The sequence below is a fragment of the Aaosphaeria arxii genome, assembly GCF_010015735.1.
Source record: "Aaosphaeria arxii CBS 175.79 unplaced genomic scaffold BU24scaffold_6, whole genome shotgun sequence".
Taxonomy (NCBI): domain Eukaryota; kingdom Fungi; phylum Ascomycota; class Dothideomycetes; order Pleosporales; genus Aaosphaeria; species Aaosphaeria arxii.
Window position 1 is genome coordinate 2,028,198 of NW_022983479.1, and position 15,895 is coordinate 2,044,092.

Genomic DNA, 15,895 nt, shown 5'->3' on the forward strand with positions numbered 1-15,895 from the left:
CCCTTCACACCTCACTCAACTCGTCGAGACACCGTCTGACATCGTGGCCGCACATCCCATACTTCTCCAGGCACCTGACATCACGCGGCCTTAACCAACAAGCTTTTGTTGGCTTATCCACCCGGCGCTCTTGTATCGTGGACCGTTACCTGACCATCCCGGATCTATGTTGCGGCTCCCTGCACAGGTGCTTCTGGAAGGCGAAAAACCCACCGAGGCCATGCTCAACACCACCTGTGCGAGCGCTTATATGCTTTAGCTAGCTGTTCTGGGATGACCACACCGCCCTGGTAAACCAAGAGAGCGTCGAAATCTCTGTTACTCAACATCATTCCACGAACGAGCGGTTACAGCACCACATCACCCTGCACGGATGCAGCACTATAGGAATAGCAGGCAGGGCAGGTTAAGATCTCCAGTCCCTCCGGGAGCCAGCATACACCTACTCGCGTAGTACGGGTATGCTCTCCTGGGTATACACTCCCGACTCACCGCCTGGTGGATACGCTGTGAACTTCTAGGTGTGGCCTAATGTATGGAATCGAAATCACTGTCCTCAACTGATGTCGCTTGATCTCTCAACACTTGGCAGCTCCAAGGCACACGCCACCATAATATGAAAGTAGGCCCTTATAGCCTATTTCACCTGAACGTCATTAAGGAACAATACCGGGATAGCGACGGGGAGCGATTCCACAAAAGAATGCACGTAGTTTGATTGCAGAAACTTTCGGGCCACATCACGATCTCGCGAGAACTATGGCCGAACCCCTACGGAAAACTTGCAATTGCATTGCGCTCGCCTTCCGTATCCGCTACTAATTTTTCCATGTGGTCGATTAGACCGCCATTGCCACGTTGTGGAACTATGCACACGATATTTTTTCGTGTATGATGTGTTACAGAACGTAATCACTTGGTTAGCCGGAATTTTCCCATCTCGGGCCGGATACGGGTATCCACAGAGGCAATGCTGCAAGGCATTGATCTCACTCTATTTTGGTTTCCAGGGTCCTAGTTCCCTCTGTGCGAGATCCGATCCGAGCGACGATGAAAATTTCCCAACAAGGAAGGTATCAGTCCTCCATAACATCGCAGGATCAGTCAGCCACCGCAGACTGTTCCAGGCGATCCCTTCTCGAAATTTTGCGTTGCTGACTGCTTAGATCTGTCGACATAAGCCTACAAGGGAAATAAAATTACTGTGAGCCTCATCTCACTATTGATGCATGTAGTCGGCACTAGCGGTTGCTCAAGAGAATTGCCGTCCTGAAACGAACGACATGGCGATCACGCTCTAGTCTTCAAAGCTCAGAATGTGGAGCACTTTCATCGTGATGAACACCTCGCAGCGACCAGGTCCTTTTAACCTACAATTCCAAATGCTTTACTTACGAATTCCTATGTAATGACATTATTCGGGCGAATGTGCTCAATCATCAACTCGCCTCAATTTTCTTTCGTTGTATACTTTTTGCATGGAGCCAACAGGTGGGATTCAGCAGGTAGGAGGGTGCTCATTCTTCTCGATTAATCAAAGTTGCTTGCCCTACGGCAGTTACCGTGAATATTCGTTTATGAACCATTCTTCAAATTAATCGTAGTCCGCGTCCCAGCCCTGGTTTCCAATGCAGCAATCTCTAAGTCCCACCCTGCATTGTTCAGTTCTTCAGCATACGTTTCAAACAATGTCCGTGTTTCCTCCAAAGTTGCCCTCAACTCAGTGAGTTGTTCCTGTTGTCCGTCCGATGACACGAGACCGTCATCAACATCGCCATCCCCACTTTGCTTACGCCGCAACGCATCACCTCTCTTCCTTGCGCGCCTAGCCAACAACAGAGCCTGCGTCCATGCCCTCAGCTGATCAATCGGAGTGCACCCATGCTTTAGAACGATGACAGCTTCGGATTGCTCGAACCAGAGTACATAAGCATCGTCATCGTAGATGCGCAACACATCGGACAATTTCATGCCGCGCATCTTCATCTCTCTGGCACCAGTCCGACGGCCATCCCGTTGCTGCCGCTGGCCGTCCATCCGGCCCAACAGAGCATTCAGCGTGACGCCTATGCATGCGTGACCCAGGATCCGACCGTTGTCAGCGGCGGCCGCCCAACGTAGGACTCCGTCGCGCTCAAAGACACGCTCGCGCGGGGACACTTCGCTCGGCCGCAGCACGCGGCCATGCTCCACAATGTGCGATAGCACAATGTTGGCTCGCTGCCGGTTGAGCGATCGCATGCTGACGGCGCGGACGGCCTTGTAGTTGGTCGCCAAGTGGATGGAGAGCAGCGCGATGAGCGTGGTCCACGTCGCCATCGGCGATGACACCCATGACACTACAACGCTGCCAGCCTAAATTTTGTGGAAAGTTATCCACCATTAGCCCATCTGTTCTTGCCCATCAAATTCGATACGTATGACTTTTCGATAGATCGAAGGGGAATATCCCTCAGGTGGGTGTGCCATTGCATAATGCGCGCCCCATATGAGGGATTACCGCATCAGGCCCACTGATATTGTTGCAGCCCTAGAACTATCTCTTTCTCGAGCCGGAGCAGGACACCAGCGGGCTATAGTGTGTGGTCTATGCTCACGGCACGTTTTATCTGGGGGAAGCCACTTAAAGAACAAATGAGGACTTACTAGCATTCCCAGAAGCGATATGACAGTTTCTTGGCTCGAATCTTTCTGTAGATGAATATCCATCAGTGTCAAAGCTTAACATAACGGTCGGGTCCTGGATCAGGCATGATGGTTGTTGCACGTGCTTTCCTCATCAAACGCTCCTTTACGTTATCTTTCCGTGCCTCCAGGTAGACGAACGAGGAGGCACGGAGAAGCGAAGTTGAAGCTTCACACCATCCCAATTCATGAATGATATAGACAACCCCTTGTTGGAAGTCAACTCACAGCATTAAGTTCCCCAAGGTTCCCCCTCTTCGCAAAATGCGCACTTAAGCTCGCCTTGGAGCTCCCAGCACACACCCCACAAAGGCTCCTCAGCACGCTGGACAGTCCCAGCACGCCGACCCTGATGTTCTTGGGGAAGGCCGGGGACAGGCAGTCCAGCACGATAGAGATGTCGTTGAAGACGTCGGCGGCGAGGCGCCACATCTTGCATTCGGGCTCCAGCGAGGTGCCGAGTCGGTGCGCGAAGAGTATCGTCGCGATGCGGCCCATGGACTCCTGCAAGACATTCAGTAGGAGCGCAGCTGTCGGGGAGGCGGTTGCATCGCCGACGCCGACGCCTGGGAAGGGTTGATTAGTATCTATTGATATGCAAAGTCTTATGGATGTAGAGGGTTCAGAAATATTGAATCTGGCCTGTTGTAGAAAGTCCAATGTAAAGCGAGAATGCAAATGAACTATACTTCTCCAAACAGATATGCATGGTGGTCGTTGGATACCTGATGTGGATGGTATATGCAGGGTGTATTTGCAGAAATCATGTGCTTTGCACATTCAATATGGCTACTGTGTCTTGTGTACATACCCTCTAGGACAGCCCTGGACGACAAAAGTCCAGCAATAGAAGATGAGAAAGCTTGAAGCGAATCCTATGCAACAAATGTTAACCGGGAATGAACAACCAATGCCTCCTTGTCCCCATCATGCAATGTAGGGGGTGCCCACCACTTCAGACACTTTGAATACAACTTACATAGATTTGGTACCTAGTGAAGGTCCGCACCCCCTCGGGCCTCACATTAGCCCTGTGCACTTTTCAAATTGCATTTGAACTATTGTCGAAGAAGGAGGGGGAACTAGTGCGTGCAATACATACTCGATATAATCGTCCGTAACACTATGCGGGTACCCTACAGGAAGGAGCACGTCGATAAGCTGTTGGACGTAGCTCTTTGTCGATTTAGGAGGCTGGAAAGGAAGGCCAAAGTAAGCAAGTAAACTCTGATGCTTGCCGTGCGATGGCGCCAAAGCTGTGATTTTGAAGTCCACACCGTGGAGTTGGAGATGGGGAACAAGGGAGTCATGAATATGCAACAAACCACAATGTCGACTCTGTGCATAGAGTCACTGGATGAGGATGAGACATATGAGCATGTCAAGTTTCCCGCCTCGTCGTGCTCCACGATCTCAAGTTCAATAGTATTCATGGTCGTTGTACTTGAGATGTTGGTAACAGGGCTCGAATAATGGTTAGGGAGCTTGGGCATTCCACTGCCTTAACGATACGGAGAATTCGCCAAGTACGTGGCGGTCATCGCATGATTTTGAAAAACAGAGATGAGTAATGGTAGTGAAGAAGACCTTTGTTGCAGTTGATGGTGTTGTCATTGGTAGCTGTGAGCATCGCCCGCCAACGTGTGAGGTTGGCCGTTTCAACCCCACAACAAGGCTAGTTCAGCCCTGTGGTTGCTTACCCTCCAGGGCCTCCACCCTCCAACCACATCATCGATGATCCATCCAAGCAGGCGCCTATTGTACAAGATCTCTTGTCTCAGATCTATCCGACATCCCACATCCTGAAGGATAAACATTGATGGGCTTCCCATGCACATGAGATGATACTTTTTCTTTGCAAGCATCTACCGCTTTTGGTCTATCAATATACTTAAATCTTAGTACATCATTCTCAATAAATCAGAGTCATCGCTATCTCTGCTGGAAAGCCACCCAACACACACCGAGATGTGTACACCCAAACAAGACAACTGTCCAGTGATCAGACCACCCCCTATAAACACAACACAACATCCCAAATTCATATAACTCGCGCCATCTCATACCGAGTCCGATGAGAGAGAGCCTCAATCTGCACGTCCCTCCACTATACGCATCTCCCTACCGAAGCACTCTCACTTAAGAATCAAATTCCCAACCGGTTAAATGTCATCAAACCCCTCCATCCGACAGCAATCAAAGCAAACGCATCATTGGTCCATGCATCCTCAACATTCGCAAGAGATCAATCTGTGCCACTTTCCCCTCCCCTCCCTTCCCCAATCTCTGGAGATTATCCGCCCGAAACGTTTCATGGGCGATGATGTATGATGAAAGACATGGCAAATTGTCAAGGTTTGGACTTCCCGGTATTGCATGGGTCGAGGGGAGGGGACGGGGGGCCGCCATGTACCTAGAGAAGGATATATAGTAGATGGCCAATGCAGGTATCTTGTGTAGGTAGGCAAAAGCAGCAGCGCATTACGTGCATGCATTTGCCCACCGAGATTACACGCACAGTACTCTGTACATGCACATGTTCATTTGTAGGACAGTGCAGTCGGTTATGTTTTGGCAAGTTGGGGAGAACGTTCGACGGCTGATCAGATAGGAAGGCGTGCTTGTGCTTTGTCTTTGCTTCGATCGGAATGCATCGATGATGGTAGCATTAATGTTTCCACAACCTTGGATAAATCTATCGTGACTAAACAGATGCAAGTAGAGACAACAGATGGCTGGCCTCTAGATCCATGTAGCTATAATGGAAGCAAACCCTACTCCGTACACAACATCAATAGGCAGACCGTATCCCATCGCAGGGCTGGTAGATAAATCAAACGAAACGTCGATCTCGCTCGATAGACACTATCAGCACCCAGCCCTCCCACCATCGACTCCATCCGCAAACACCCTCATCATCATCTCATATGTACGGAGTACAACATGCACGAACCCGCACCACCGCATTTCCCATTCCCTAGATCCGCTATATAATGCACGCACGCACGTACAAACGCATGGACTCATGTTCTCTCCGGGACGTTTATCCCCATATTAAACGGCATCCTTGCCGTCCTCCCCTTCCGCCCATGTTCCCTGCCCGAACCTTTCGGCTGAACAGCAGCCTGGATCATCTTTCTCGGTCCGATTTCGCAGGGCAAGGAGGCGAGGAAAATTGACGAGCACAGGGTGCGAGTAATGAGTGGTTATCACTGTACGCATGCCGGTTTGGTGACATGGGAAGGGTATCAGTGCAATCTCGGACGGCTACCGCTTTCTGGTGATGCATATCAAAGTGTGTATCTGTTCGCGATCAAGCAAACACTTGCATAAGGCGATAAGGGGACCTTGGGTGGCAAGTCAAGGACGGGCAAATCAAGTGCATGGACATTCGAACATCTGAGATTAACTGCACGGATAGACAAACATCCATCCATCGCAGCACGTAGCGGTGGAGAGTGAAGGACACTGTGCAATGGTCCGGCCCGAACATCACACAAGGTCACCGTTGCTACCTCATCTGCCTCGGTATTGTGTCTTCTCCATTTCGACAAACTCCGATTCTGCATGGCACTAGTACATATAAACTCCGTCCATGCATACGCAGTCTTCCGTACGACGCACCTCAACGCGTGCACTCGATGGTACTGCAAACGAAAGAAGAAGACAGAATCGGAAACTTCATCCTCTCGGGTCCTTCGTACAGTAGTGGAAGTTAGTTCTATACTCCACCTTGCATGAACCCGGCAGGAGAAGGGCGAGGACCGCATTGCACGATACGTACGGGTTTCCGTAGGCACAAGATATGCATGGTTTTAGTTGTGTCACCATGGCTGCATCTGTGTGCGAGTGTCTCTACGCATGCCCTAAATCGGGTCTTAGATTCTTGCTGTACGACATGAGAGGCGTGCATGCAAGCCTAATGTCGTGCGTGCTGCACTAGCACTATCTGTGGTGATACCGTCTTTCGATTGTCTGGAGAGCGTGATTGTTCGCGGACACGGGCGCCAGCATAGTGGTACTGCATGAGCGTTCGGTGCGAGCATATTGTTGTTCTCTTTGTTTCGGGTTTCACTGCTGCTGATGTTGCTGCGAACTCGTTGGGGTGTGCGGAGTCGTTTCCGTGGGAAGACGTTGCGAATGTGTAACCAGCTCTTCTGTTTTGGCCGAGGGAGGTTTGTGTTGTAGATTTGATGTCATGATAGTGCATAGGTAGCTTTGACTGTCTCAGAATTATGTCTACAAACCTGCAGCTAACGACAATGATCACTGTACCATGTTTTGTTGCGTCACGGGAATCGATCAATCTCCATTCAATCATTCTAACCTGACCTCCGAGCCTGAGTTCACTGCTCGTAATGGACTTGGGCGTGGTGGAGAAGCTAACTTTTACTATATTGGTAAAGCACAACAATCCATTTTCTGAAGTTAGCCTGAATATCTGATAACCATCGTAGAGGGGCCATGAATAGAATCGTAGTTTACGCACATGACTACTTCGAGTGGCGCATACGATATAGATGTGCACAAAAGCCTCTGATCGTGGAGAATTGGAGACGTCGCTCAAGGCAGGAATGCCTATCATCACTGCTACTTCTCAACCACCCCCACTTGACTTCCTACTACGATCTGCCATTCAATAACAGTCATTCGCAAATTTTCCATCCAACGAGCATAGAGCGAATGACCGCCAAACAACCCATGTACCTCATTTTCTGCGATCAATACTAAGTCCCAGCTATCAAGCAGAACAGCACTTCCAGTAACTTCAATGGTCTCACCCTTACCCTCTGTACCCCTTCATCATACAATGAACACCAAAAGTTACAGCTGGACTCATGCTCGCTTCTACAATGTGCCTAACTAATACATATCACCTCTTGGAAGCCAGAGTCATCCAAAACGCGAGTCCTCCTCCGATGGTTCCGTATAGTTCCCAAAGCAGAACATAAGAGAGGGAAACCAACTATGGCCAACTCACTTCCCAACCACTGTGACAAGTGCGAAAGCAAAAGTCTTCCAGTGATGCAGACGTAAACTTATACAATGAATCATCTGTGAGCATATAGTGTCAGTGTTGGGGGTTGTGTTTTTCATTAAGTCCTTCATCCCACATCCTGCTGCATGCTCTACACCGTGGAGCTTCCTTCAACCACTTTTCTGTTTTATCTGCGAACTAGATAGGAGACTGGGGGCTTTGGCAAGAGGCACTTCTCGACGTCGCGTTGGCTGGTACATGACACATACCGTCAGTAAATGAAGACGAGACGCGTATTTGATGCTCCGATCAAGGGACAGATATTACTCATCGACCATGAGACGAAGGTGCCAAAGAGGTCTGTCTACAATGGATTCTTAATTGTGAGGGACCACAGTAGGAGGTCGGGGGAAGGAACAGCTGGAAAATAAGTGCCTTCTCCGAATAACGGGTCATAGGAACCAGGCCCATATATACGTACGCCGTCTTCCTGTCTATTTTTCTTGATTGGAAATATGAAGGGCAGGCATGATATTCCCTTTCTTTCTTCCACGAGAGTGGGGGAATACCATGATCCCTTTTCGGGGTAATGTTATGTATGAATAGGAAAGGGCCAATAAGGACCTTTCCTAAAACCATGATGAAAGAATGATACTCGCTAGGTTATGGAAACTGGTTTTCAGTCTTAGATACACTCCCTTCTCTTCCCAAGAATGCATGCTCTGCACGATTTTGTCACGTTCTTCGAATTCCTGCGTGTTGGCGTCTCCTGTTGCCCTTCACGACATGTAATGTAATGCAGTCAGAGAAAACGTGGTGGAGGCCGGCTCTTGTGATGATGGTTTCTATCCATGCATCCAAGGACTCGGGGATGTTGTATTTTTCTTTACAGAGAAATGTGTGTACATTTTGTCTACACTAAGTGCATTGAATAAATGGTATTAAAAAATAACAACACTTTGCGTAAATATCCACCCGCGGTAGATGTTCGGTAGATCCCTTCTTTCCTTCTTTCGAGAGGTATGGCAGTGACCAACGGATTCTCTTCTCTATGCTGTGCATGTGGCATACACATCTAAGGGGTAATGTGTTACGGGAGCTCGTTTTACGGCTCGTGTTTATTTGTTCACGGGAGACTCTCGTCCAACGACGGGGTTGTGGCCCGCGGGGTACTTAGAATCCGATTGAAGAGTCTCGTCGGGTTTATCTACAATGTCGATGTTAGTATATCAAATGCTACCAATCTGAGACTGTGGAGAAAATTCCCAGGAACATACCGTGTCGGGCGTACAGCTGGTACTCTTCATCGGCGTACTTGCCGACTTTTCCACTTTCGACCTCCTTGCGTGTCAGACCCAACTTGCTCTTAGGCAGACCCATACTGCCGAGGTAGGTAACTGTGTTTTTCCATTCCTTCTCCTTACGTGCGGAGTCCCAGTGGAGTTCCTCGCTCATGAGATCGATGACCGTGGGCAGCGCCTCGAGCGCGGCCTGAGCATTTAGGAAAGCGAGACGCATTCGGCGGGCGATGACGTCCGCGGCAGTCTGGGCGTACTCGTGCCTGACGCAGTAACGGACTTCTCCGTCAATGAAGGGGTACAAGGACGAGATTCGCTTGCCACGGACTGGGAAACGCTCTCCTGTTGGCGCAGAAAGTGCGACCACGGTCCAAGCGCGGTCACCATAAGCCTGGGTCAAGTATTTCGCAATCTCCGTCTCAATGCCGTAGTGCTGAATGAGGTTGATGAAGAGGGTTTTGGAGTAGCCGTGGGCACCAATCAGTCGGACGCGGTGGGTTTGGCAAGTACCATCAAGAGGCGCTTCGTCAGAGACCTCGGTTCCACTGACACGGGGCGCGTTGACGACAGGTTTAGATGTAAGTCCGAATTCCTTGATAGCCTCGTCGACAGTCTCCTCGGCCATCTGGCGGTAGGTAGTCCATTTGCCTCCGGAGCAGGTCAAAAGTCCAGAAGGCGAGCTGGTGACGAGGTGGTTCCTAACGAGTCCTTCCGTCTTGCTTGCCTTGGGATCACGTACCAAAGGTCGAATACCTGACCAAGCTGCAAGGACATCGCCACGCCTGACGCTGATATCGGGTTGCAAATACCTGCGGACCTCTTTCAAGATCCACTCGATCTCATCCTCGCCTGCAACAGGGTTCTGTGTGATTTCGGTTGCGGTGTCGGTGGTTCCAGCAATCGTGTTACCCTGCCATGGGAGGAAGAAGATAACACGTCCATCAGAGGTAGAGGGATCAATGAGACCCATGTTTGAAGGCGCAAAATAACCAGGCAGGATGATGTGCACTCCGGAGGCGGGCGCCACAATCTCCTCGACAGTGGAGTCATCCATCTTTCGGATTGAGTCCGTGAAGGGTCCCGTCGCATTGATAATTCCTTTAGCTTTGATAGTAAATTCCTCGGATTTCTTGCCATTGAGTTCCGTGATGCAGTCTCTGACGCGAGCGCCATTGAGTTGGCCAGAAGCGTCTTTCTCCAGAGCGGTGACTTCCAAATGACTAACAACCGTTGCGCCATACAATGCAGCCGTCATTGCTAGAGATACGTTCATGCGAGAATCGTTGTGAGCACCATCTTGCGGACTGTCAGACAAAGTACTATTCCCCAGACAATTGAGCACTTACCGTAATAGACCAAAGCACCGAAAAGATCATCCTTCTTCAACATTGGGAATGCGTCGATAGCCTTACTCTTTGTCAAGAAGTAAGAGCTCTCGATGTTTTCCGATCCAGCCAAGAAATCATACATCTTTGTACCAGCCCAGAAGTAGGGAGCCTGCCACCACTTGGAAATGGGAATCATAATCGGGAGCCATGACGACAGATGGGGAGCGGTATCCAAAAAGTAACGACGTTCGCGGAGGGCCTCTACGACCAGAGAATATCTGCAGACCGATGCTCAACATTTTGCTTCCGAATGGTTTGACGGGTCCTACTTACTGGTTGTAGTCCAAGTTCCAAAATGCCTTCTCGAGGTATCTTACACCACCGTGGACCAACTTGGTACTCTTGCTACTGGTACCGCTGCTGAAATCATCCCGCTCGACCAGGGCAACCTTCAATCCACGAGTTGCTGCGTCGAGAGCGATACCGGAACCCGTAGCACCAGCGCCGATGATCAACAGATCGTATGGTTCCTCTTCACCCTTCTGCTCGGCAGAAGAGCCTCCTCCGATCCATTTCGAACCGCTCTTTGCACCATCAGTTATGACGCCGGCGCTGCGCTTCAGGTCCGCGATCTGCTCATCTCTCGTCTTGTTCTGGGGGAACTGAGGTGGCCGAAAAACGCCGCCCTCGCCATAGGTGGGAGGAGGAACAGCGGCTGCTTCCTGGCCTGGGACGTGACGGGGGCGGTAGACTGTGTAGAGCGCTGCACCACCGGCGAGACCGACACCGGTGGTGTAAAGCAGCGGCTTCAATATTCGACTTGAGCGTCGAGTGGCCATGTGCTAGACTGTACCCAAGTCGACCGGGACGAAGGTCTATTGAGGATCCAAGAGGGAGGATGGGAAGGATGAGGAGGAAGGAAGGGGGAGAGGAAGGGAAGGGGGAAGTAGAAATAGATGGAGGGAGAAAAGAAATGTTGGAAGATAAAAATAACGATTCAATTGGGGAGGGACGAAGCCCTTTCACATGGACCAGTGGTTAGCTCTTTGGGGTTTTTGCGGTTTGGTTGCGCCGGAGAATTGATAGGCCGGGGAAACGTACCGTGGAAAAGTTTAAAACAGCATGTTGGGAAAGGGAGGGCGTGATGGAAAGGATTGAAGATTTTTCCGGTCACAGGCGGGTTGTGGATGGAGCGGCGAAGAGTGGGAAACAGTGGAAACAGTGGAACAGTGGAACATGGAGGACGTGCGAATTGAGAAGTCTGTGAAGCTTTCAATGACGACAAAATGTTGGGTCGGAGGAGTGAGAGGAGGGAGGGATGGGCTCTCGGGATTGGCTACACCGACGCTGACGACTCTCTGAATCCTCTCAGTCCCTTTCTTGATAGCTTGCATAAGAACGAACGATTGCGATGCGCCGCGACTACGGAAATGTCCATGACTACCAAACATTCAACTACTCCCGGCTCCGTAGTGACAACGGATTTACCTCATACGCCCACACGCCCACACGTCCACACGTCCACACGGCCCTAAACTCGTTAAGTGCACTTGGTAACCTTATGAGTCTTCCCCTCTCTCTTTCCCCCCATTATTCCCCCCATTATTCCCCCCCCCACGGCCGCGCATCGGCTGCAGACGGACCAAAGATCGATCAGTATTCCACCACGCACCTGACCTGACTTACTATAGGTACCTATCCCATACGTACACAGTAGTCTATTACTTGGTGACTCGACGGATATGTAGGTAGGAACGGAGTATATACCGGCAGCACTATATAATGGTGATGAGGAGAATAATTACATGTATGTGCCCAAGTATGCACATATAATTATACTCTACAACTCTCAATATATGTGCATACATCCATATGTTTACACTTCACTTCATCCATACATGTACCAAACAGTACATCACTCTATGCTCATAACGACAGATGATTTTTATATTCTCCCAATCGTCAATTGTCGTTGGTTCTTGGGTACCGTCTGCTTCGCGGGTTTCCATCATATGAATCGTTTTGCGCCGAGCCCATTACTCCGAAGTCGGTTTACAAAATAATTGCCATCATCAAATAACAATCTGTAGTTCATTTCCTACTTTATGGAGTATATATACAAACATATCCAGTGGCCAATTGCCTGATCCACCCATCCATCTACATATTGTACGTACTAGACACGGCCCATATGCAAATTCTGTACGTAGGAGATGCCCATAGAGAAAATAGGAAACTCGCCTACCTCCTCTTCTGCCGGCAATCCCTTCCGAGCGAAACATGTACAAGCAAAAGCGCAAAAGGTATCGCAATCAACAACTTCATCGCGACAGTCCAAATTAGACAACACGGACGCGCGCACCGCAGGAAAGAAATACAGTAAAACAAGAACGCCAACGAGTATCAAGCAACCCCCCATGGATCGTGATGGCCCCAAGGTAGGGGCCCACATGCCTAAAAGAAACCCACAAATGCCCCCACAACGCCGTAATCATGATGGCCAAGGCGTGCCAGCTATTTACAAGTTCAACGCCCATCGAAATAACAAGATATCCACAACCACCATCCCTATCACCATGATGTAAACCGTTCCCTGGTGAATCCACCCAATGTGGTCGTGTCGCGTCTGGATCGTCACCACTGCGGTGAGCAGCAGCAGCAGGTTGCACAACGTCCCGAGAATGATGGCAACGTCCACCTCCCCTCTAAGCTTCCGTCGGCTGGTCTTGGCCAACACGCACAAGACTATGTCTAGAACGACGGCCGCCCCTAGACAACTAATATAGGTTTGGAGTTTGGCCATTTCACCCTGATGTTGCCGGACTTGGAGCCTCGCCATAAGAGTTTGTCTCTCGAGCGCGGACTGTCGATGCAACGAGTCCAGCGTTTCTGCATCTCGTGCTGGGTCACGGAATGAACGGAAAAGGCTACTCCAATATCCACCTTGACTCCTTTGTCCCTCGACGGGATCAATGGCTCCATAGTTGTGGCGGCGGCTGTTGCTTGCAGCAGGCTCGCCTGCCGTCTCCAACTCGTCGTCGCTAGATGGATATTCGGCTGCAATAAGGAGAGGCGATTGCTCCGAGGTATTCTTCCTCCAAAAGAAGCGTTTCGCTTTGCGCGCAAGATCTTCAAACATTTCTTGCCCTGGGAACCCCATGGAGGCGTCAGGGTCCACATATATATAATATCCATCGTCTTCGGATTCCGGATTGTCATATTCGTTCCAGTAGCCCTGTCTTTGCGGAGGCTCCTCTGATTCGATAGGGGGAGGGTATTCGGCAAATGGGCGCCTGCGCTTCTTTCGGAAGGCCTGCAAAGAGGGCACATTCATCATCTCAGAGGCTGAAGTGCCTGGAGTCTCGTCGTGCCTCGAAGTAAAGGGGGTCGACTGGCCGTCCGTCAGGGATGCGGCTGATGGTGATGTATCGGGGCGCGACGAGTTGGATTGTGTGTCTGGGACAGTCGCTGCCTGTCTCCTGCGTCTCTTCTTCACGGGTGCCGGGACTTTTAGGAGGTCTTGATCTAACAGAGATATCCAAACAGGTGGCGACATGGCGGCAGGTTTGTGGCAGGACCATACTGCATGGGTCTCCAGTGAGTAGCCATGAACCCTTTGAACCTGAGAAATGTCAGCGTTGTAAGTAGAAAGTGAGATCCATTGATGTAATTACCAAGTGACTGTTATCAAGTCGCTGGATCAGAGACTCTGGATAACCCCCCTCGCGCCGGATCTCTAACACGGCATGCCCGAATCGATGGGCTCCCTTGCGTGCTTCTGACGCCCACTCATGACTACAAAGATCGGTTTGTACGGATTCTTTGAAGGCTATGTCCCTATCCAGTGTTGCCCAGATCCCACCTGAAGAGCTATTCTGCAACCCTACAAAGCGGGTCCGCTTCGAGCATAATCCGGCTATTGGCCTAATGTTTTTGTGACCCGAGAGCCATTGACGAACCGATCCCGTTTTCTTCGAATCGCCATGCTTGCCGTTGGCATCATACGATTCAGCTTCCGGTATATCGGCGAAGGAGTTGGGTGTATCGAGGAAGGACTCGACTAATTTACGCTTGATAATGGCGGTCTTGAGCCCCCCAAACCCTCCTTCAGGGCCTCGAACAATGACGGATGCCTCTTCGCCAGTCCAGTGAACATATCCTGCAGCCTGAGCTCGCGTCCTGCCTGTCGCTCCTTCACTGGCACTCACCGTGCTCGCGTTTTGTTTTGGGACGAAAAACTCAAGCTGATCAAGCACAATCATACCGACGTCGTCTTCTTTACCGAAGTAACCGTCAACTGTTGCAGTGGATATCCGTCGATGTGGAGTCGCATGGGGAGAGGCTCTGGAACTACCAGGCCTGGAAGAATGGGGGCGCAATTGCTGGAGCAGGAGAACCTGAACCTCAACAATGTGATCAACGTGGATCCAGTACATGGCTGTGTTTCCGCGGGAGCCGAGCGGAGTTGTAGACAGGGCAACGTCAAACTCTACGTCGGAACCAGATTCAATCGCTTGGGCCAAAGTAGCAGCTGCGCCTTGACTTGAACCAGTAAAAGGAGTCAACGGACCAGAGTTGCCCATTGGCGCGCGGACGGCAGCAAGAACATCAATGTATTGGTCTAGTAGACTTCCCAGATCCAGCTGAAAGAAACTATCGGGCTTTTGGCAGACCTCATCCTCAAAACGATGCGCAAGGTTCGTATCCTTTGTCCATCGCTTGTACTTTTTCAAAATCTTGTAGAACCCCGTCTTTTGGGCAGTGCGAAAACGGGAGAGTGAACGGATTTCTTCACCGGCCCTAGGCGGAGTTAGTTGTTATTCGTTCCATGGCGTCGGCAGTCCTGCGGTTGCATCTGCCCGGCTCTTCGGGTCTACCCATGGACTGCAAGGTGCGTACAGAATTGAATGATAAGCTGCCCATAGCAAAAGTGACGATCCTGAACCGGGGGTATTGTTTACGCCAAGGCTCAGGTTTCGGGCCTTCAAGATAGCAAGAAGAAGAAGAAGAAGAAGAAGAAGAAGAATACTCACCTGGTCACATCCGCATCAATCTTCGCATACTGCTCCACTATCCTAGCTGGAAGACGTGCGTCCGGCCCATAGCTTGACGACCTCGCTCGGAGCTGCGCTTGCTGTTTGCCAATGTAATCCAACCGACTCTCGATTTCTCCGCTCTTGCTCTTCACGAAGCAATTGATGCGATTGTGTTGTTCCTTCAGAACGAGGAAGAATGTCTGGCCGAAAGCGCGTTCGATCGTTTCGCCTTGGCCGGGGATTGAGAGGGCTTTGCCAGTACCCGGTGTAGTCTGGTCCTTGATCAGGTCTTTGAGGTAGTCATAATCGATGTTATCTGCAGTCTCGATTAGTTCTAAGCTCATGCGTGACACAAGGAATGCACCGTACGGTGTGCCCATTCGGGAATGGAGCGCTGGCGCAATGTATCGCCGTATTTCATGTCCTGCTATTGTGGCTCGATGGTGGTGGTTGTTGTGGTGGTGGTGGCTGCAGCACAGGTAGAGAAATGACGTTGTCGAAGAGGATGTTTGTTGGTTCCTGGCTAGTAGCGCGGGCGCCGCGGAAGCATAGGTTTAGTTGAGGTTTAGG

General features: G+C 50.5%; 3 protein-coding genes across 3 annotated transcripts; all 3 read right to left on the bottom strand.

The window, feature by feature from the left end:
- Positions 1–1,575: 1,575 nt before the first annotated feature.
- BU24DRAFT_350400 (DUF647-domain-containing protein) lies at positions 1,576–3,876 on the bottom strand (the record flags this gene model as incomplete). Its single annotated transcript, XM_033523643.1, has 5 exons — positions 1,576–2,355; positions 2,647–2,691; positions 2,914–3,251; positions 3,497–3,560; positions 3,769–3,876. Coding segments are annotated over 5 exons (1,335 nt in total), but the record flags the coding sequence as incomplete, so codon positions are not given.
- Positions 3,877–8,439: 4,563 nt separating this feature from the next.
- Positions 8,440–11,264, bottom strand: BU24DRAFT_483582 (DAO-domain-containing protein). The gene is made up of 3 exons (XM_033533287.1): positions 10,623–11,264; positions 10,308–10,567; positions 8,440–10,257 (listed from the first exon to the last, which is right to left on the bottom strand). Exons 1-3 carry the CDS (start codon positions 11,126–11,128, stop codon positions 8,900–8,902), a joined length of 2,124 nt encoding a protein of 707 aa, XP_033382130.1. The 5' UTR covers positions 11,129–11,264; the 3' UTR covers positions 8,440–8,899.
- Positions 11,265–12,689: 1,425 nt separating this feature from the next.
- BU24DRAFT_247180 (uncharacterized protein) lies at positions 12,690–15,095 on the bottom strand. The gene is made up of 2 exons (XM_033522331.1): positions 13,964–15,095; positions 12,690–13,911 (listed from the first exon to the last, which is right to left on the bottom strand). Exons 1-2 carry the CDS (start codon positions 14,870–14,872, stop codon positions 12,808–12,810), a joined length of 2,013 nt encoding a protein of 670 aa, XP_033382131.1. The 5' UTR covers positions 14,873–15,095; the 3' UTR covers positions 12,690–12,807.
- Between the last annotated feature and the right edge of the window lie 800 nt (positions 15,096–15,895).

Coding starts and splice junctions, on each gene's coding strand:
- BU24DRAFT_483582 (XM_033533287.1), bottom strand. CDS start 11,128: ATGGCCACTCGACGCTCAAGTCGAATATTGAAGCCGCTGCTTTACACC. Junction 10,568..10,622: donor TGGAACTTGGACTACAACCA/GTAAGTAGGACC, acceptor ATCGGTCTGCAG/ATATTCTCTGGTCGTAGAGG. Junction 10,258..10,307: donor CGGTGCTTTGGTCTATTACG/GTAAGTGCTCAA, acceptor ACAGTCCGCAAG/ATGGTGCTCACAACGATTCT.
- BU24DRAFT_247180 (XM_033522331.1), bottom strand. CDS start 14,872: ATGGGCAACTCTGGTCCGTTGACTCCTTTTACTGGTTCAAGTCAAGGC. Junction 13,912..13,963: donor GACTTGATAACAGTCACTTG/GTAATTACATCA, acceptor GACATTTCTCAG/GTTCAAAGGGTTCATGGCTA.